The sequence below is a fragment of the Leucoraja erinacea genome, chromosome 2 (genome assembly GCF_028641065.1).
Source record: "Leucoraja erinacea ecotype New England chromosome 2, Leri_hhj_1, whole genome shotgun sequence".
In the NCBI taxonomy this organism is placed as follows: Eukaryota; Metazoa; Chordata; class Chondrichthyes; order Rajiformes; family Rajidae; genus Leucoraja; species Leucoraja erinaceus.
Window position 1 is genome coordinate 45,802,726 of NC_073378.1, and position 21,220 is coordinate 45,823,945.

At 42.6% G+C, this 21,220-nt stretch overlaps 1 protein-coding gene across 1 annotated transcript in view; it reads left to right on the forward strand.

Moving 5' to 3' along the window:
* The first annotated feature begins 1,209 nt into the window (after nt 1-1,209).
* The window catches only part of LOC129709677 (glycerol-3-phosphate dehydrogenase 1-like protein), a 46,630-nt gene continuing 26,619 nt past the window's right edge, over nt 1,210-21,220 (forward strand). Inside the window, exon 1 of the mRNA XM_055656191.1 lies at nt 1,210-1,392. Coding sequence (XP_055512166.1) covers nt 1,349-1,392 — 44 coding nt within the window. The 5' untranslated portion in view covers nt 1,210-1,348. The remainder of the gene's footprint in view (nt 1,393-21,220) is intronic.

The window sequence follows — 21,220 nt, forward strand, 5'->3', positions numbered from 1 at the left end:
CCATCGTAGAGTCTATTCTCATCTTCTCCATCATGGTCTGGTTTGGCTCAGCCACCAAGCACGACACCTGGAGGCTACAGCGAATCGTCCGATCAGCAGAGAAGGTTATTGGCTGCAACCTTCCCTCCATTGATGAACTGTACACTGCAAGGGCCAGGAAGCGAGCGGGCAAGATCATCTCTGACCCCTCTCACCCTGGCCACAAACTCTTTGAATCACTTCCCTCTGGAAGGCGACTCCGGATTGTCAAAGCTGCCACAGCCAGACATAAAAACAGTTTTTATCCACGAGTAGTTGCTCTACTCAACAGCCACAAATCTGTAGCCTCCCTTTGATCTGGTATTTTGTTGGTTCACATGCTTGATCAATGGTGTTTTATCATTAATGTTTTATTATTATTAATGTTTAGTGTTTTCTGAGTCATTCGTAACTGTCACTGTATGTCATGTTGTTACTTGTGGGCGGAGCACCAAAGCAAATTCCTTGTATGTGAATAATTGGCCAATAAACTTACTTACTTACTTGATCAAGCATGCGAAACAACAAAATTTGGCTGTTGAGTAGAGCAACTACTCGTGGGTAAAAACTGTTTTTTTTATGTCTAGGGACATTTTTTACATTTGCCATGTCTTTGAAGTGTGGGAGAAAACCGATCTCGGAGAAAACCCACGCAGATCACGGGAAGAATGTACAAACTCCGTACAGACAGCACCAGTAGTCAGGATCGAACCCCCAAGACATTTTTAAACCAAACTCCTCCCTGCCAGAACAACGCTGTAAAGAGAAAACGCTGTGATGTGCAGACGCTGGTTTACAAAAGACACAGAGTGCTGGAATAACACAGCGGGTCCGGCATTATCTCCGGAGAACATGATAGGCGACGTTTCGGGCCGGAACCTTCTTCAGTATTGTAGTAAGGGGGGAGGGAGGTAGAAAGCTGGAAGAGGTGGGGACGGGACAAAGCTTTTAAAAGGAAAAAACACAAGATAGATTATACGCGGTCAGATGCAAAGCTCCCCCTGTGCTTTCCTATCAATAAGAAAGAGCTGATGCAGCAAAGCCCACACTGTCAGGTACAGCACAGGTTTTACAGAGTGGACAGATACAAGCGCCCTTCCCCTCGCCACCTGCAGCTGGTCAGCGCCGCAGAGGGAGGAGCATCGTCAGTTCACCAGGGGCGGGGGTGAGGGTGAAGGGGGGGCGGTACCGCATGCTCAGTGTCGGCTACTCTGTGCCTTCTGCTGACGCCCAGCGCGTTCACTCTCGTTGCAACGGGACAGGGTCAGAAGCAAATCTCCGAGTTACTCCTTAAAACCGCTCGATCGCTCGCTCGCTCGCTCGCTCGCAAATGGCTGCACCTCTGAAAGTGTGTGTTATTGGCTCTGGAAATTGGTGAGTCAGGTGACTGTGTCGTTGTTGCGAGCTGTGGTGTTACCGGCAGCGCAAGTGCAAGAGAGGGGTGTCATTGCATCGTTTGTGTTCAGTTTAGTAATGGATTGTCCTTTTTATTCATATTATCGACTACTGGGTTTCATTTTGATGCTGTGTGAAATTGCATCTTGCCAGGAATATGGTAATTTAACTGTCCAGAATATCCTGACAATGAATTTCCCTGTTGCATGCCTATATAGGGATAAGATATTTTAATGTACTTGCCAACTTTGAATTGACATTTTGACATTTCAAGTGTAGGGTCAACCCTTCCCTCGGCGTAATCTTAGCAGAGAGAGAAATGAAGCCTTAACCCACCATGTCAGGGTTATCTGAGAACTTAACCAGTCGGTTAAAGGTTGCATTTATTTGCTCAAAGCCAATTTTGCAATCATACTTACAGAGCTGATGTACCTACTCGAGGTTGTACCGGTATTTACTCTAATGTCAAATATAAAATGGCAAGTCAGCTGTTTGGTTTGATAAATATGAGGAATTGTGGGTGTGAGCGTTGTGCTCATGTGAGTTAATCAAGTCGCTTCCCAATAGACAAAGCCACGTTGTCAAAATTGTATTGAATTGTCTGTCGTGCAGCCTGTATTTTATATCAACTTTGGAGCCATTGGCTTGTGGCCAGGTTTATATTGGTGGGATCTGAGCTGAATTTAGCCGTGCAGATACTTTCAGCTAGCTCACAGAAGCTTTAAGTGTACACTAGAACTTAAATTAAAACAACGACGTTTACGTACAAAAGAAACAAACATTGTTACAGTGATCGTGATAAGAAAGAGCATTTCATTTCTACAATCCTGGCATTTGAATTTCTGCTCTTTCTGAAAATCGTTAACGTGATTGCCTGGTTATTTAAACGTTTTTGATTACCAGATCGACTCTTGCAAATGACAGGTGGGTTCTCGCTGAAAGCAATGCACACATCCACATTTCTCATGGGTTTCACACTAGTTTATTGCCTTCCCTCACAGTGGGAAACGTTGATTTTGCTGTGGAGGATGTTTATGTTAAACTCTATTGTGTTTTGTGTTCTTTTTATTCGTATGGCTGTATGGTAACTCAAATCTCACTGTACTAATTGGTGCATGTGACAATAAATGTAACTTGAACTAGTTTCCCACTGATCGTTGATTCACAGCTCCGATTCCTTCTGATTCAACCATTTGATGAAAAGGTGCTGTGCAGATTTAGCAGTACAGTAGAAAGATTGGCAGCTGCTCTCAGATGTCATATTCTCAGAAACTGAATTAAGATACATGATAGATTTTCAATAGTGATAAAACATGGGACAGTACAGTACAGAAATAGGGTCTTCAGTCCACAGTGTCTGTGCTGACCATGATTTCAAAAAAACTAATCTCCTTGCCCACACATAAGGCCATAAGTGATAGTAGTAGAATTAGGCCATTCAGCCCATCAAGTCCACTCTGCCATTCAATCATGGCAGATCCATCTCTCCCTCCTATTCCCATTCTCCTGCCTTCTCCCCATAACCTCCGACACCTGTATTAATCAAGAAACTATCTATGCCTTAAAAATATCCACTGACGGCCTCCACAGCTTTCTGGGGCAAAGAATTCCACAGAATCACCACCCTCTGACTAAAGAAATGTTGCACCATCTCCTTCCTAAATGAACTCTTTAATTCTGAGGTTATGACCTCTGGTCCTAGACTCTCTCACTAATGGAAACATCTTCTCCACATTCACTCTATCCAAGCCTTTCACTATTCTGTATGTTTCAATGAGGTCCCCCCTCATTCTTCTAAACTCCAGCGAGTACTGGCCCAGTGCTGAAAAAAGCTCATCATAGGTTAACCTACTAATTCCTGGGATCATTCTTGGAAACCTTCTCTGGACCCTCCCCAGAGCCAGCACACCCTTCCTCAGATATGGTACCCAAAATTGCTCACCATATTCCAAATGCGGCCTAACTAGCACCTTATAGAGTCCGTGTTGCAGTTCTTCTGCAGAGTCCCTGCTTTCTCAACACTACCTGCCCCTCTACCTATTTTCATATCAAGGTTTACATTTATTTGTCACATGAACCAATTATGGTACAGTGAAATAAGTTACCATGCAGCCATACAATTAAAAAGAACACAATACGCAATAGAATTTAACATAAACATCCACTACAGCATTCTTCACTGTGATGGAAGGCAATAAAGTTCAGTCAGTCGTCCTCCTTTGTTCACCCGTGGTCGGGGGGCCTTGACCCTCCATGGGCACCACTACAGACGGCACGACAGCCCTCTTGTCGGGATGATCGAAGCTCCGACGTCGGAACAGACCGAACACACTTTGCAAACTTTGCCACAAAGCCTTCAATCCCCTTGTCCAAATCTTATACAATGTGAAGAGTAATGGCCCCAGCACCAACCCTTGTGGAACTCCACTAGTCACTGGCAGCCAACCAGAAAATACCCCCTTTATTGCTACTCTTTGTCTTCTGCCATCCAGCCAATCTGCTATCCATGCTAGTATCTGTCCTTTGATAATGTGGGCTCTGATGTTCCTTAGCAGCCTCACATGTGGCACCTTATCAAAGGCCTTCTGAAAAGTAAACAACATCTACTGACTCTCCTTTGTCTATCCTGCTATTTACTTCTTCAAAGAATTCCAGCAAATTTGTCAAGCAAGACCTCCCTTTCACAAAGCCATACTGACTTCAGCCTATTTTATAGTGAACTTCTAAGTACTCCGTAACCTCATCCTTTATAATAGACTCTAAAATCTGACCAACCACCGCAGTCAGATTAACCAACCTATAGTTCCCACTATCCTGCCCTGCTCCCTTTTTTATGGTAATATTGGCATTTTTCCAATCATCTGAGACCTGACTAGTGATTCTTAAAATACCGCTGTCAATGCCTTCACAATCTCTAAAGCCACCTATTTCAGAACCCTAGAGTGCAGTCCATACAGTCCAGGTGACATCCACCTTCAGCCTTTTAACTTCCCAAGCACCTTCTCTCTAGTTTACTTCGGAGTCACATGAGTGACTACGTGAAGAAGCCCGCCAGGACGCATGCGTGTCATATCGCTACACGCATTGCGAAACGTCAGACGCGGTGGAACGACGTTCCCCCGCAGCAGCAGTTTAAAAGCCGCAACTTGCAGGTAAGAGTTTACTCTGCGTTTTTTTTTGTTTCCATTTCCAACTACAGGTGGGAACATGGACAAAACAAAGAAGACAAGGTCTGCGACAAAGCTGGTGAGGGAGGACCGCGGAGCAGCGGGGCAGCCAGCGGCACTTGGATCACCGATAGTGGGATCAGCTGTGCCCGATGTCGCCTCCGCCCCGGCCAGATCCACGCGGCCGGGCGGTAAGGCTAGACAAAAAACAAACAAGGTCGTGGACTCGCAGGAGTCCGACTTTGAACAACCGCGGGCGGCCAGCGACTGTGAGCGCTGGAGCCGGATGGAGCGGTGTGTGGAGCATTTGCTCCAACGTGACAGACTCTGGGAGATGGAGTCGGGTCACAGTGGGCCCTATGATAAACCCACAGCAGTACCTCTTGAAGGGCTGCACAGTGCTTCTACCTCATCAGAGGGGAGCACTGCGGGTCAGTTCTGAGCTGACCTGGAAGAGCGGTCCGCAGAAGGAAAGACAAGTGTGCAAGGGGTGCAAGAACAAGAGAACCTACTAGACATGGTGTCCAATTTCAGCACCCCTACGCACCCACCAGCAGAACAAGAATGTCTGGTGAAAACTCGAAGGCCCGGTACTAAAAACATGAGTCTTTTTTAGGCCATGGCCCAGGCCGGCCTTCTTGGAAGATGCGCGGACCTCCAACGCCAACCAAACCACAAATCCAGACACCAGCGCAACAACAGCAGCGAAGAACCTACAAAAAGAAGTAAACGTGCCACTGGTAACTATGGAGGTAGGTGGGTCTGGTTCCCTACAAAATACAGGGAGCATGGAGGTTGGTGGAAGATTACACTCTTTTCTGAATGCATGGAGCATGTTAACAACCGATACTTACATCTTAAGCAGTATCCAGGGATATACAATAGAGTTTATACACAAGTACAACCCTCCCGTTCAACATATACCGAACCGAATGTTCGTGCTTTCTGATAAAGAAAAATCAGAAGCGTAAGCTGAACTGGAGCGGCTTTACGTAAAAGGTGTAATTGACCAAACTCAACACGAACCATTAGAATTCGTGTCCAATATATTTACCAAAAACAAAAAAGATGGTGGTTGTTGCATCATCATAGATCTGACAAAATTGAATACATTTGTACAATATATTCACTTCAAAATGGAAACCTTTGTTACTGTTAGACAATTAATATCCAAAGGTTACTTCATGGCCAGCATCGATGTAAAAGATGCTTACTATTCAGTGCCTATACGAGGTGACCACAGATGTTACTTAAAATTCAACTGGATGGGAAAACACTGGCAGTATAAAGCACTGCCAAATGGATTATCATCAGCCCCCAGGCTGATCACAAAAATTTTGAAACCAGCCCTAGCGTTTCTACGGAAACGAAAACACATGGTCATGGCATATTTAGATGACATACTCATTGTGGGCAAAACTTTGGAATTGGCCAAACAAACTGTAACAGCCACAAAACAGTTATTTGAAAAACTGTGATTTATTATCCATCCAGTTAAATCTAAACTAACGCCTTCCACTACTATGGACTATTTGGGGTTCACCATTGACTCAGTTCACATGTCGGTGACTCTGCCTAAGGGAAAGGCTAGAGATTTAATAGAGGCTTGCAAGAACCTCATTGACATCAGCAAACCATCCATCAGATTGGTAGCAAAAGTAATTGGCAAAATGGTGGCTGCCTTTCCAGCCACATAATTTGTACCTCTACATTACCAAAACTTACAGAGAGCAAAAATACAAGCACTCAAAATCAACGCCGGTCACTTTGACAGACCTATGAAACCACCAATCAAAGCTAAAATGGAACTAAAATGGTGGATAGATAACATCTGGCTTTGTTCCAATTCAATCATTGTCAGTAACCCTTCCATGGTACTACAAACTGATGCCAGTGCACTTGGGTGGGGAGCCACCAATACCATCACCAGCTGTGGAGGTAGATGGACTGCTCAGGAGGCATCATTATTACTCACACTGGGCATAAACTACCTGGAAATGTTGGGTGCATTCCATGGCCTAAAGTCATATTGTACTGGGTCATATCACCAGCATGTTAGACTACAGATAGACAATACCACCGTGGTAGCATACATTAACCACATGGGTGGAAACAAATCGACATCATGTGACAATCTGGCTAATACAATTTGGCAATGGTGTATCCAGAGAGATATTTGGATATCAGCCACTTACCTACCAGGAAGACTAAATTTAGTGGCAGACACCAGGTCACGCAAATTTAATGAAAACACCGAATGGATGTTGAATAAAAAAGTATTTGCTGATATTACAGCAAGATATGGAACACCAGATATCGATCTATTCGCATCCAGACTTAACCACCAGTTAGCAAATTATGTTTCATGGGAACCAGACCCTGGGGCAGCGGCGACAGATGCATTTTCGCTGCATTGGGGGAAATTGTTTATTTACGCATTCCCTCCTTTCTGCCTCATCAGTCGGGTATTAAGGAAAATACAACAAGACTCTGCGTCTGGTATTTTGGTAGTACCCGATTGGCCTACTCAACCATGGTTCCCAGTGGTACTAAACATGGTATTAGAACCATGTATCACCATCCCACATAGACCAGATTTATTGCTACATCCTGTAACAAGGGATAGCCACCCATGCCATAACCATTTGAACTTATTAATTTGTAGAGTTTAAAAACACCTCTACTACAACTGGGACTGACGGACCGAACAGTGAACGTGATCTCGACGGCCCAAAGACAGTCAACCAAAAAACAGTGTCTGGTCTATATCAGGAAGTGGGAGATGCGTCAAAAAAACAACATCACCCACAGAGACATGAACATCCCGTCTGTTCTGGAATATCTGGCAGGCCTCCACTATGATGAGGGGCTCAGTTACAGTGCCATCAACTGCGCCAGAAGTGCCCTATCGACTTACCTATGGCAGGGGACAGAGCGTTACTCTGTTGGGACTCACCCACTGGTAACAAAACTTATGAGGGGAATTTTTAATACTAATCCCCCAAGAACCAGGTACTCCCAAATATGGGATGTAAGTATTGTCCTGAAGATGCTCAGGAATTTGTCTCCAGCAACAGCTCTGTCCCTACACAGACTGACATTAAAACACAGTCATGCTAATGGCATTGGTCACGGCACAGAGGGTACAGTCACTGCTTAAACTAAGACTGGACAACATGACTTCCTAAACTGAAAATATTACATTTCATATCTATGAATTAGTAAAGCAGAACAGACAGGGATCAGCAGGCCTCAATATACAATTTAGGTAATACCCAACAGATGACCGTTTCTGTATAGTAAGACATTTGTCGTTATACATGGAGAAAACGAAAATCATAAGAGGCAATGAGAAGGCACTTCTGGTCAGCCACAAGCAACCACACAAAAGAGTGACGGTCCAGACCATCTCAAGATGGCTGAAACAGGTGCTAACACAGGCTGGGGTGGATACTAATATTTTTAAATCGCATTCCACCAGGGCTGCAGCTACATCGGCAGCGATACAGTTGGATGTACCAATGGACCAAATCCTCAAGGCAGCAGGATGGTCAGGGGAAAAAACATTCCAACTATTCTACAACAAACCAGTAATGAAACCTGGAACGTTTGCAGAAACAATTTTAAGTTCTGTAAATTCATTTAAACCCATAAAAAGGGGTTATAATTTTGTGTTAATAAATTTTATGATTTCAATGTCGAATTCATGTCCAAATTATGTTAACACAATTCCTCCTACAGTCATCAAGGCAGACGTGATGCATGGACTCGTTTCCACGGCATGAAATCACAGAGCTTTAAAATTTTCAAGTAGTCACTCATGTGACTCCGAAGTAAAATAGTAAGATTAAACGAGAACTTACCAGTTTGAAGTTTGATCTGTATTTTATGAGGAGTTAGGATGAGGGATTACGTGCCCTCAGCTCCCACCCTTGATCATATACTTAACTGGTATCTCTTCTCTAATCTTACTATGTTTAGTCATTACAGTTATCTGTGATTTCACACCACTGCTTTGAAGAATGACACGCGTGCGTCCTGGCGGGCTTCTTCACGTAATCCCTCATCGTAACTCCTCATAAAATACAGATCAAACTTCAAACTGGTAAGTTCTCATTTAATCTTACTATTAATAGTCCCTCCACTAACTTCCACCCCCTGACTGTCTTGAATTTCAGGCAGGATTCCAGTCCCTTTCCAGTCAACTTTGATTAGCTCCTCCTTCATGTGTCTGTAGTTTCGTTTGCCCAGCTGCAGTACCGGCACATCCGATATCATCTTCTCCCTATCAAATTACAGATTAAAGCTTATCATATTGTGATCACTACATCCTATTGGTTCCATTACCTTGAGTTCCCTAATCAAATCCTGTTTCCTTGAGTTCCCATGTCAAATCCCTATGATCCATGACCTCCATTCCCATTGCCTTTTAAACATCACTAATGGATCTGTTTCCACCACCCCCTACCATTCTGTGTAATAATAAACTTGACTTGGACATTTCCTTTAAACTTTCTCCCTCTCACCTTAAAGCTATGCCTTCTAGTATTTACATTTCCATCCTGGGAAAAAGACTCTGACAATCTATGCCTTTCATCATTTTATAAACCTCTATCAGGTTCGCCCCTCAGCCACTGAGATACCAGAGAAAAAAAATCAAGTTTGTCCAACCTCTCCTTAAAGCCAACAATAATGTTTGTGAACCTTTTCTGTATCCTCTCCACAGCTTCCACTTCTTTCCTGTAATACACTGACCACAATATTTCAAAAAAGAATCAAGAGTGCTTAATATGTACACTGACAATGACAATTAAAATTGAATCTGAATCGGGGATGTGCTGGCAATGGGACTATGAAATTCTTATTTCATGCAGCTTCGCAGGTGCATTAACGGTATAACACACAAACAAATAAAACGATAAATTAATAATGTCATACTAGGTAACAAGGACTTAATAGAGTAAAACCGATGTATTTAGTGCAACCAAAATACAGTCTGTAGTCGATCATAGTTGCTGAGGTAGGGTTGTGGCTAATGTTGTGCAGTGTTTAAGAGCCTCATGGGACCTCATTGAAACTTACAGAAGTTTCACTAAGACATAGTTAGAGTGGATGTGGAAAGAATGTTTCCACTGGTGGGAGAGTCTAGAACCAGAGGTCATAGCCTCAGAATTAAAGGGCGCTCTTTTAGAAAGGAGGTTTGCTCATGTGCCAGACGATGTAGCTCGTTGTTGGATTCTGTCGCTGTCCAACATGTTGTTGTCACCCGACACGTCACAGAGTACATCTCGTCGTCGCTTCCAGGGATCGCTGCGAGGAGGCTTCTGTCATGATCCCCAGAAAGGAGGTGAGGAGGAACATCTTTAAGGGCCTGTCCCACTTGCGCGACTTTTTCGGCGACTGCCTGCACCCGTCATAGGACGTTACAGGTCGCCGAAAATTTTCAACATGTTGAATATTCAGCGACGACCAGAGAGACGCTATGACTCTTTGGGTGACTAGGAGACCACTCACGACCATACAGGCGACACTCTGGCGACATGTCGCAGGGTGAAGCCTGTATGGTCGTGAGTAGTCACCCAAATAGTCATACCCTTGTTCTGGTCACCACTGGATTTTCAACATGTTGAAAATTTTCAGTGACCTTAAACGACCTATGACGGGTGTCGGCAGTTGGCGAAAAAGTAGCGTAAGTGGGACAGGCCCTTTAGTCAGAAGGTAGTTAATCTGTGGAACTCATTGCTACAGAGGGCTGTGGAGGCCAAGCCAGTGGATATTTTTAAGGCAGAGATAGACAAATTCTTGATTAGAACGGCTATCAAGGGTTATGGGGAGAAGGCAGGAAAATGGGAATAGGCAGAGATCAGCCATGATTGAATGGGGGAGTAGACTCGATGGGCTGAATGGCCTAATTCTACTGTAACGTGAACATATGATAACCTGGAAGCGATGGTGCTCGTGTTCTGTACCTTCCCAGTAGTGTAGCAAGATGAGAGTATGGCCAGAGTGGTGGGGGTATTTAATTAGCTGCCTTTTGAGGCCGTGCCTCTTTTTGATTCCTTCAATGGTGGGGAAGTTAACCATGATAGACCAGGCAATGTCTACCACTTTCTGCAGCCTCCATTGTTCCTAGGTTTTGTTAATTATGAGCCAGATCGTGATGGTCAGTATGGTCTCTACTGTACGTCTACAGAGGTTCAATGACATTGATGAGTATTCGGTGACATACTGACTCTCCTCAATCTTCTAAGGAAGTAGAGATGATGATGAATTTTCTTTATGATTGCATCAAAGTGCTGGGCCCAGGACAGGACTTCAGAGATATGTACGTCCAGGAACTTGAAACTATTGATTCTCTCTGCCACTGCCCCATCAATGGTCGGGTTCATGGATCTTTGGCTTTTCTTCCTGAAGTCAACAATTATCCCCTTGGTACACAAAAATGCTGGAGAAACTCAACGGGTGCAGCAGCATCTATGGAGCGAAGGAAATAGGCCTTGCGAACAATGAGAGCCAGATTGGTGTTCTGGTACCATTCAATCAGATTATCTATCTCCCTCCTGTACTCTAACTCATTGTTACCTATTATTTGTGCAACATTGGTGGTATCATCAGCAAATTTAAAGATAGCATTGGAGCTGTGCCTGGCTACAAAAGTCATCGTTATAGAGAGTGTAGATCAGGGGACTCAACATCTAGCCTTGAGATGCTCCTGTGTAGATGGTCACTGAGGAGGTAGTGTTGCTGAAAATTTGAACTGATTGTGGTGTACCGATAAGGCCGTAGGGATCCAGTTGCATTTGGGAGGGGCAGAGACTCAGTTTCCTTTGATGATGTTGAGAGGGGTTAATAGTGTTGAACTTTGAGATGGAGTCAATGAACAACTACCTGAAATATGCATTCTTATTGTCCATGTGACCTAACCAAAATGTTTTACCTCTGCCACATGACTTCACACTTTGCTACCCAATGCCCTGACCAATGAAGGCAAGCATGTGGTATGCCTTCTTTACCACCTTATCTACTTGTGTTGCCATTTTTTGGAAGCCATGGGTTTGCACTCCAAGATCCATTGTACAAAATCTGACTTGGGGCCTTGCAATTACTGCATACTTTCCTCTTAAGCATTTGACTTTACTAATTGCAACACCTTGTACTTGTCTGGATTAACCTCTGTCTGCCTATATGTAAATGCTTAGTATTAAACCAATAAGAAAGTTGGATGGACATGCTAATAGGCTGTTAATGTTTAACAGAGCAAACTTTATCTGCTGTCATTTTGGGGGAGTTCATTGAATTCTGTTTCAGTTCCAACAACATGCAGAGTGAACCAGTTGGTTATTTGCAACATTACAGCTCCCTATTGTGTAAACTAAAGGTTTTGAATGTAACCTCAGCTGATTACTAGGCACATCAATAATTCAAGATCACATTTCTCTTCGCACATTCGATACTCCAACAACCAAAATAACATTTTTATTCTCTTTAAATATTTTGTTGAATTTACGATTATGAATTTAAGAAAGATTTGATTTACTTCAGTTGTGTGAAACAAAATATCACTTTGAGAAAATTACCAGTTTGTATAAACCAAGTTTGATAATTATGATCTTTAAAATTCTACACCAAACATTTATGGTCAGTCAATATGCATACTTTATTTGATTTTATAAAAGCATAATTTCTAAAGAAAAATACCATTGTTTTAAAGCAGTGGTTTATATACATTTTTTGTTTTTGAATGAGGAATTAAAACTTTCTAATCTGGTTTGAGGACATCCTTTGTTTGTATTCTTCCACAGTCTTTGTAGAGAATTTAGCTTTCATATACTTGACAGGATTGGGCAGAGTGACAGAGGCAGTTGTGAGCCAACAGCAAATGTCACAGTACACTATTCACTTCATAGTGCTGACTGTGAAAAATAAATCAAATGGCAAGAGAGTGGAATCGTATACATGCAGTTTTGGCATTGGTTTCCTTTTTTCACAAATGAAATGTTAACCTAATACAGAAAAATACTCATAATATAATGTATTAACTATCAAGAGACTTGGTTAAACAGAAGTGTTTTTCTAAGTTTGTTTGTAATGCACTGATAAAATAACAGCTATGGTTATTATTAATTTGGAATACAATTGCAAAAGGAAGGAACGTTATTAACGATAAGCTATGGGTTTTCAGTCAACAGACACATGGTGTATCTTGACCAGCCCTTGTTCTTCTGTTTGGTTTCACAGTTTGTGGTGTAAACTGTATTAATGTGAATGCTATGCTCTAATTATTCATCTTTATGTATTCATTTGGAAATATTCATCTTTTATATTTTTGAGTTATTCATAAAATATATTTTTTAAATCGCATCACAAAATTCCACCATTCACGTTTTTTTTGCTTCCTTAGTACCATATGTGGTTCTCTAAACAGCCCTAGATGATGGTAGGAAAGTAGATTGAAAGGATGGAAGCATTTTAATGGGCGAGTAGGAAAGATGTTCAGGGTCAACATAATTGATCTTTTACTTTCACCTTTTGTTTTGAGGGTAATGGGGGAGGATCTGGGCATCATTGACAAGATCAGTGTTTATTTCCAATCTCCAAATGGGTATTGAGAAGGAGATGGCCACCATCTTGAACCACTGGTGAAGGTTCTCTCATAGTGGGGAGGGAGCTCTAGGATTTAGACCGAGCAATGATTAAGGATCAATGACAGGGCTGACATTGGGTGAGAGTTGGGAGTGAGAAATTGCAAGAGACCAAGCCCAAGGGAGCATAGCGCCTGAGGGGTGGGGGGAGAGGAGGTGGAGGGTGTTAGAGGGGAAGGGATAGGGGAGGGGGTGTCCCCCTCCCCTTTGGTATGGAGCTTTTGCATTTTTCAGCTTGAAATTGTGCAATCTGGTGCATACTGTAGCGAGTCCTTTAACTTACACTTGAATGCAACATTTATGCTTTAAATTGGATTAGCTATGAATCTGAGATGAGGAAGAACTTCTTCACCCAGAGGGTGGTTAATTTATGGAATTCACTGCCCCAGGGAGCAGTGGAAGCAGAAACTTTAAATATATTTAAGAAGACTAAAATAGATGGTTTTTTAGCTGCCAAGGGGATAAGGGGCTACGGGGAGAGGGCAGGGATATGGACCTAGGTATGGTTAGTATAGTAAGACCTGAGTGATCTCCTGGACAAGTGTCGATCGCCTAGATTGGGGTCGGAGAGGAATTTCCCGGATTTTTTTCCCGAATTGGACCTGGGTTTTTATCCGTTTTTTTGCCTCCCCCAGGAGATCACGAGGTTCTTGGGGTGGAGAGGGGTGATAGCGGTATAAAGGGGAGGGTAGTGTCTTGTGTTCTGTGTCTTGTGTCTACTGTTTGTGGGTAAGTGTGTCTGTTTAGTGTTCAGCCATGAGCGAATGGCGGTGCGGGCTCGATGGACCTGGTGGTCTGCTCTCGCACCTACTTTCTATGTTTCTATGTTTCTATGTTTCTAATAAGGTTAGGCTATATTCCATTCCACAGTAGTGCCAGACTCTGATCAACTGGTGCAGCACATGAATGATCTTAGTATATTCATGTATGGAAATCAGATTATAATCAAGCACTTGGCCCATGTTGACCAACCTGGGTCTCACTGCACACCTGGTACTACTCCTGACCCTAACTCCAGTTGCATACCTTCTCTCATTCCTGACCCTGTCCAGCCTTACACCTGCCCCTCTATTCTACCCTGATCATAGCCGCTTACCTGCTTAGGTTCCCAGTGCTGGGCACGCTCATTGTCCCAGCTTTGACTGCACACTTGGTACTATTCCAGACCTTGACTCTGGATGCACACTTGGCCTTGCTCCTAGCCCCTTTGCTCTGACAATATATCTGGCCTACATATAAAGCCCATATCTGACCCCCTGAACTTAACCTATTATGTCCACATGTGCCTATATAATGCAGTGATCTTTTATGGGGCACCAAGAAGAACTTCACGGACCAAATTTTGTATAAATAAATTTGCTACATCCATTGACTTCCTTGTTATCTAACATGCTAGTTACTTTGTCAAATAAGTCATCAATTGGTGGAACACATTATCTCATCCATAAAATTATACTCATTCAGCTGTATAAGTATTCTGTTACCATTTCCTTAATTTTCTTAACAAACTGGTCATTTTCACCCCCAATATTTTCAGTATTTTGCTGTCTTCCTCTCAGCTGCAATTTTTCCGAAATGCAAAGTCCAATAACAATATATATTTAAGCAATAATATTCTATTTAATGTGATCATGAGAGTACATAATATTTTCTGTGGTATTCATAACACAACAATGATAAAAATATCTATGTTTTGATTGCACCTACCAACATGCATACATGATTATATAACAGTTAATATGTACCGAGGGCAAATTTTTGTTCCAATGCTCCCCATTCCAAATTACTTTTACATTGAAGTGATTGAAATCCAAGTGAAGTTTAAATGGCATCAGAAAAATAAAACCTCCGGAATGGATGATATTCATTACGTGGTTGGTTGGAGTCAGTATCAGCACAATTACCATATCAAACTTTGAATCTTCAGATGTCCTGGTTCAAGCTAATGTGGTTCAGTGTTATAGTGGAGGAGATGAGGTTATTGACCCTAACAGACTGTGGTCTGTTAGTGAGGAAGTCCAGTGTCCAGTTGCAGAGGGAGGTGGAGATGCCAAGTCCACTGAGTTTGGTGATCAAGCTGGCGGGGATGACGGTGTTAAAGGCAGAGCTGAAATCAATGAACAGCAGCCTGATGTAGGAGTTGTTGTAGTCCAGGTGGGTCAGGGCAGAGTGTAGGGCCATCGATATGGCGTCCTCTGTAGACCTGTTGGTCCGGTAGGCAAACTGATGGGGGTCCAGTGTGGGGGGGAGGCAAGCTTGAGGTGAGCCAAGATCAGCCGCTCAAAGCACTTAGCAATGACAGGGGTGAGTGCCACTGGGCAGAAATCGTTGAGACTCCCTGTAGCTGACTGTTTGGGCACTGGCACGATGGTTGATGTCTTGAGGCAAGTGGGGCCAACACCCTGGTTATAAAGGGTTATCGGGGCTGTATGTTGTGACAGACAGCCTGACACCTTGCATGTCATTTTAATAGTACATTTATCCCATTCCCCTGGATATTCCGGGGTAATAAATTAAGGTTTTGTCAACTAATTACAAATCAGGCTAATTACAAATCAATAACATTAGCCAACTCCGAAGCACAAAGCATTGGGATCCGGACAGCACGGACAACTGGCCTCAGTTCCCCGCTCACATCTGGCAGTGTTCTCTGTCTGAACACCTCTCTCCTGCCGCTCGCCGGCCTCGCTCATGTCAGCCACTTCCTGCAAATCCTTAAATTCTGACTTCTGCCGGGAGCAGGACATGGCCACACTTGCTGCGCTGGGTGACACTGCATGGCATTCACTGCCCAGTCCGTGTCTTTCAATGTAAATTTGCAAGGGGACATGCTTTGGAGGTGTGTGACGGTTATCGGTCAAGTGAGAATAACAGAGAGAATAAGAATGCTGCTGTCTTGTCAACAGACACGCACACAAGCAGTTGGTATTAGTTTTGAAATTCTCGTTGATCACAGAATTTCGCACGATAGAGCGCGATAAATTCTGTGATCAGTGAGAATTGCGTGAAATGCGTGAGAGTTGACAGCCCTGCAATGATTTGTTTGCAAGGCAACATGGTTTGCTTCTTGGAAAGGAACTTGCAGGCGGTTGTATTCCTCGTGCTGGAAGCCCAGGTCTGACGTAGTGGTTGAGGTGGTGCTTTGGGAGGTGCTATCAGATTAGCCTGGGAGAGTAAATGTGGTGCATTTTGGAGATGGTACACATTGCAACCACTGTGCACAGGTGGAGGAAATGAAGCTTCATAATGGTGGATGTAGTATCAATCAAGTGGACTTTGTCTTGGATGGTGTTGAGTGACCTTCGGTGTTGTTGGAGCCGCATCCATCCAGGTAAGTGGAAACTAATAGACAATAGATGCTACTTACTTACATTTTAGAGATTCTGAAAGGGCTTTTGAGGTTTCAGATGAGTCATCTGCCGCAGAATTCCCTGGGTCCAGCACATTTTTGTATCTACAAAATGTATGTGGCTTCTTATCGTGTCTGGTCACTAACTGATAAACACCAGGATATTGACGGTGGGGAACTCAATTATGTAAATTATATTGTATGTCATGGGTAAACAATTAGATTTTTGTCAATGCCTGGTATAAAATTACTCACCATTTATAGACTTTTATGAATGTTGTCACGGTCTTGCTGCATGCAGCCAGGGATTTGTCCATGTGCTGAGTAATTGCAAATGGATTTGAACATGTCACATCCCTACTTCTGACATTGTGATGGAAGGAAGATCATTGATGAAGCAGCTGAAGGTGGTTCTCACCTTGAGGAAAGCATGCGGTGATGTCCAGGTTCATCTCCAACAGTCACAATCATTCTCCTTGGATGTTCATTGATTTCAGCTGTTTCACAGCGCATTGATTTTACACTTGGTCAAATGCTATATTGATGCAAAGGACAGTCACGGCTTTAGATTAGTTTATTATTGTCATGTGTACCGAGGTACAGTGAAAAGGGTTTGTTTGCATGCTATCCATCAAGCCATCCATTGTGCACAGATGAAGGATAAAGTGTACAATATTTATTGTAAAGATATAACATTGAAGCCCTGACCTGTGGAATATAACTCTTTGGTCCATGTTTGGACCAAGCTGTGATAAGGTCTGGAGCAAAGTGGTGTGTCAGAATCCAAACGGTTTTGGTAAGTAAGCATGTTATTTGGTGAGGAAGTGCCACCTAATAGTATGGTTGATGATATCTTCCATCACTTTACTGATAATTTAGAGTTGACTGATTGGGTGGTAAACAGCTGCTTTGGATATGTCTCTTTTTTCGTGAATGGGGCCTCCAACACTGGCATCTATCCTTCTACCTACAAAGTTGAAAAAATGTCACTGTTGTAACTGTACTGGAATGGCTTAATTAGAATGTGCAGCTCGTTCTAGAGTGCATGTTGTTGGAACCACACCTGGTATGTTGCCTGGTCCCATAGCATTGGCTGTATCCAATCATTCTTTGATATTCTATGGTGTGAATTGGCTTCTGTGATCTTGCGGATGTTCAGGAGGAAATAAGAGAGTCATCAACTCGGGCAGTAATGGCCCAATGTGATAATGAATGTTTTTATCTTGCCTTTGGCTACCGACGTGGTGGACTCTCCCATCACAGAGTTAAGGGATGTTCTTTGAGTATTTTCTTTCTTTTAGCTTTGGAGAAGAGATGTACCTGAGTAGAAGAGATGTACCTGAAGGATGCCTAGATTAGAGGGTTTAGCTTCAGGGAGAGGTTGGACAGACTTGGATTGTTTTCTCTGGAATGCCAGCTGTTTCGGGAGACATGATACAAGTAAACCGCGAGAGGCATAAATAGGGTAGACTGTTGCAACCTATTTCCCAAGATGGAAAAATCAAATACTAGAGGGCAGGGCAGCACAGTTTAAAGAAGGTGTGCAGGACAAGTTTTTTTTTGTTTTGTTTTTTTGGATATGCAGGGAATGGAGGGATATGGATAATGTAGAGGTAGATAAAGATTGGTCTTGGCATCATGTTGACACAGACACTGTGGGCCGAAGGACTTATTCTTGTACTGTAGTGTTGTATGTCCAACATAATTCACGTTGACATGAGGTAGGACTAGAGAGTTTGGAGACTGCAGAGAACATATACGGAATCTGTACATTCTCCCTGTGACCGCGTGGGTTTTCTCCAGGTGCTCCGTTTTTCTCCCACAACCCAGACGTGCCGGTGTGTGGGTTAATTGGCTTCTGTTTTTTTATATTATTGTCCATAGTGTGTAGGATAGAACTACTATATTGGTGATCATTGGTCGAAGTGGACCCTGTGGGTCTGTGTCAATGCTGTATCTCCAATACTAAAAATATTCCTCACAAGAGTATAGAAAATGGTTAGAAGTTGATGTAAGTGAGGCAAACATTCCCAGAACTTGTAGCATAAATTACATTCAGCATTTGTCAAATTACTGCAATCATTTGAACTGGATTAAAAAAAAAAGAACACCTTACCAGAACTCTTTGAAGCTGGTTGATCCTGGGAATCTCCGTAGGAAATAAGTGTTCTGTCAGAGAGCTAGCATACTTTCAAGGGACTGAATGGTAATTCTACGATTCCGTGTGATTTTCCACTAATTGCTGTCAGGGAACATCTCAAAAATAATGAACCTGGTTCTTCACGTTACATGTAGTAATAGGAATGCTTTCGTTTTTGAATTTAATTGTTTTAATTTACTGAAATTGACAATTAATTCCACAATAATTAGGAAAGATTCCATTAAATTTTGTTAGTCAATTTAAAAATCTTTGACAGATTTTAAATACTCTCATGGTAAATTCATTTGCAGCTATATTAATCATACACCAGTCTTAATTTTTCAAGGAACATTTTTAACTCAACTTTTTCAAAGTATATTATGTTGTACTAGACTTTCTAATTGAGTTAGTTCATAGCAGCTTGTGCAGTTTTGCTGATTGTGGAAAACAGCTGCCTTTGTATTTTCATTATCTAGCTGCGAAAATTTAAAGGAGAAAAGATTGATAGCATTTGCTGAAGAATAGCCTTTATTCAGAAACCATCGTGCTGTTCTTCTGTGGACGAGTATTCCTGAAACTGGAATTGTTTCTTCTGACCATTACATGAGAGTTAGTTGGTTACATTTTATACAGTGGCCGCATGTTAATTTTCATTTGAAACAGATAGTGAGTATGTGCTGCAGTTTGTGGTATTTGACCTTCCAGCTTGTCCACTTAATAAAGGTGAATACATTTATTCACATTTCTGGCAATTTGGAATATGTTGTATTCTAGTCAAAAATGGCTATCCAGGAAGAATAGTTACATGTATTTGCAATATTAAAGTAAAAATAATTCAGTTGCTCATTTATAGTCACTTTATAGACTCAAATGATTTGGTTAAGTACTTTAATTAAAATAATGGATAACTAAATGTTAAATTAATATTTTAAAGTATTTACACATTATGACAAACAGCATCTTCTAGCTCATTTTCCTTTTGAAACTTATGGAGTTTATTTTTCATAATATATCCAGAAATTTGCATGTTGCAATATCAGTTGCAAGAGTTGATAAGAGGTGCTGAAATCTCTGTAATCTGTTGTTGACCTATCTACACTCAACCAATGCAACTACTGCCACTCCTCATTTATTTCCTAATGGTTGTTAACCTTTCAGTTTGGCAATGTAGACCCTGTCCTCGGATATTACTCAGTAATGAAAGGTCACTGCTGCAAACCTGCTAGATAGATCACAGAGCATCACATTAGCTATGGTGACTCTCATAAATGAGCAATTGGTTTGCAGTACACTATAAATCCCTGCATAATTTAACTGATTTACAAAATTATGAATGCACTGCATTCTTGATTTTTTGATCCCACAAGTGCTCTGTGAATACTTTCCTGTTAGTGCTTTCTCATTGTATCTCCAGTTAATGTTGCAGAAAATACACTTCACCAAACAGCATTGTCAGAATGTATAGGTTTAGCAGTGTCTGGATATTCCTCTTTTTTTGAGGAACATAAAATGGCCATATTATTAGAGTTTGTTTGAATGATGTAGCACAGAATTTGGCCTTTTGGCCTGAATAGAATAGAATGCCTGTTATTGTCATTCAAACAGACAAGGTTTGAATGAAATTTCATTCCTACAGTCATGACATTACAAAAAATAAAAACCAAGACACACACTTAACACAATTTACACAAACATCCATCACAGTGAGTCTCCAACATCACCTCACTGTGATGGAAGGCTAAAGTCTTATCTCTTCCCTTTGTTCTTCTCCCGTGGTCCAGCAGTCCAACTGCAGCGTCGAGGCGACTGGGGCTCACGATGTTAAAGCCCCCGACGGGCGATGGTAAGTCCCATGGCCGTTTAAGCCGCGCCAGGGGATGTTATACTCCGAGTCATTTAAACCCCGCGATCCAGTGGGAGTAGTTGCTGTTGCAGGTGCTCAGAAAAGCACCTGCTAGCTCCCAATGTTCCTGTCCACCAGGCCTGAGGCCGGAGCCTCCAAAGCTCCGAAGTCGGGTTGCAGCCGCGCGCCACCACAGCTCTCCCCGCTCCAAAGACAGCCAGCTCCATGATGGCGAGTCCGCAGGCTCTGCGACTGGAGCCCTCGGGTAGGTTCTGGTTGGAAGCCGGCGCCGGCTCCACGATGTTAGGCCCAGCAACACCGGAAACCCGACAGGGAAAAAGTCGGGTCCCCGTACAGGGAAGAGATTAAACGGTTCCCCCCCCCCCCCCACATATACACAGCTAAAAATAATAAAAATTAGAACCAAAAACATAATTCTAACGGGACAAAAAATTTTAAAAAGACAGACGGACTGCAGTCGAGCTGCTGCCGTTCGGCGCTGCCACTTCTCATCTCTGTTGGTGTTTATGTAAAGCACAACATACAATTTATTTTAGATTAGAGGTTGTGGTGGGAAGATCAGGCGAATTGAGGCCAGTGTCCGCATTGGAGGCATCAGTGTGATATTCAGAGGTTGAGTCCTGGTTCAGATGGATATGACAAGGT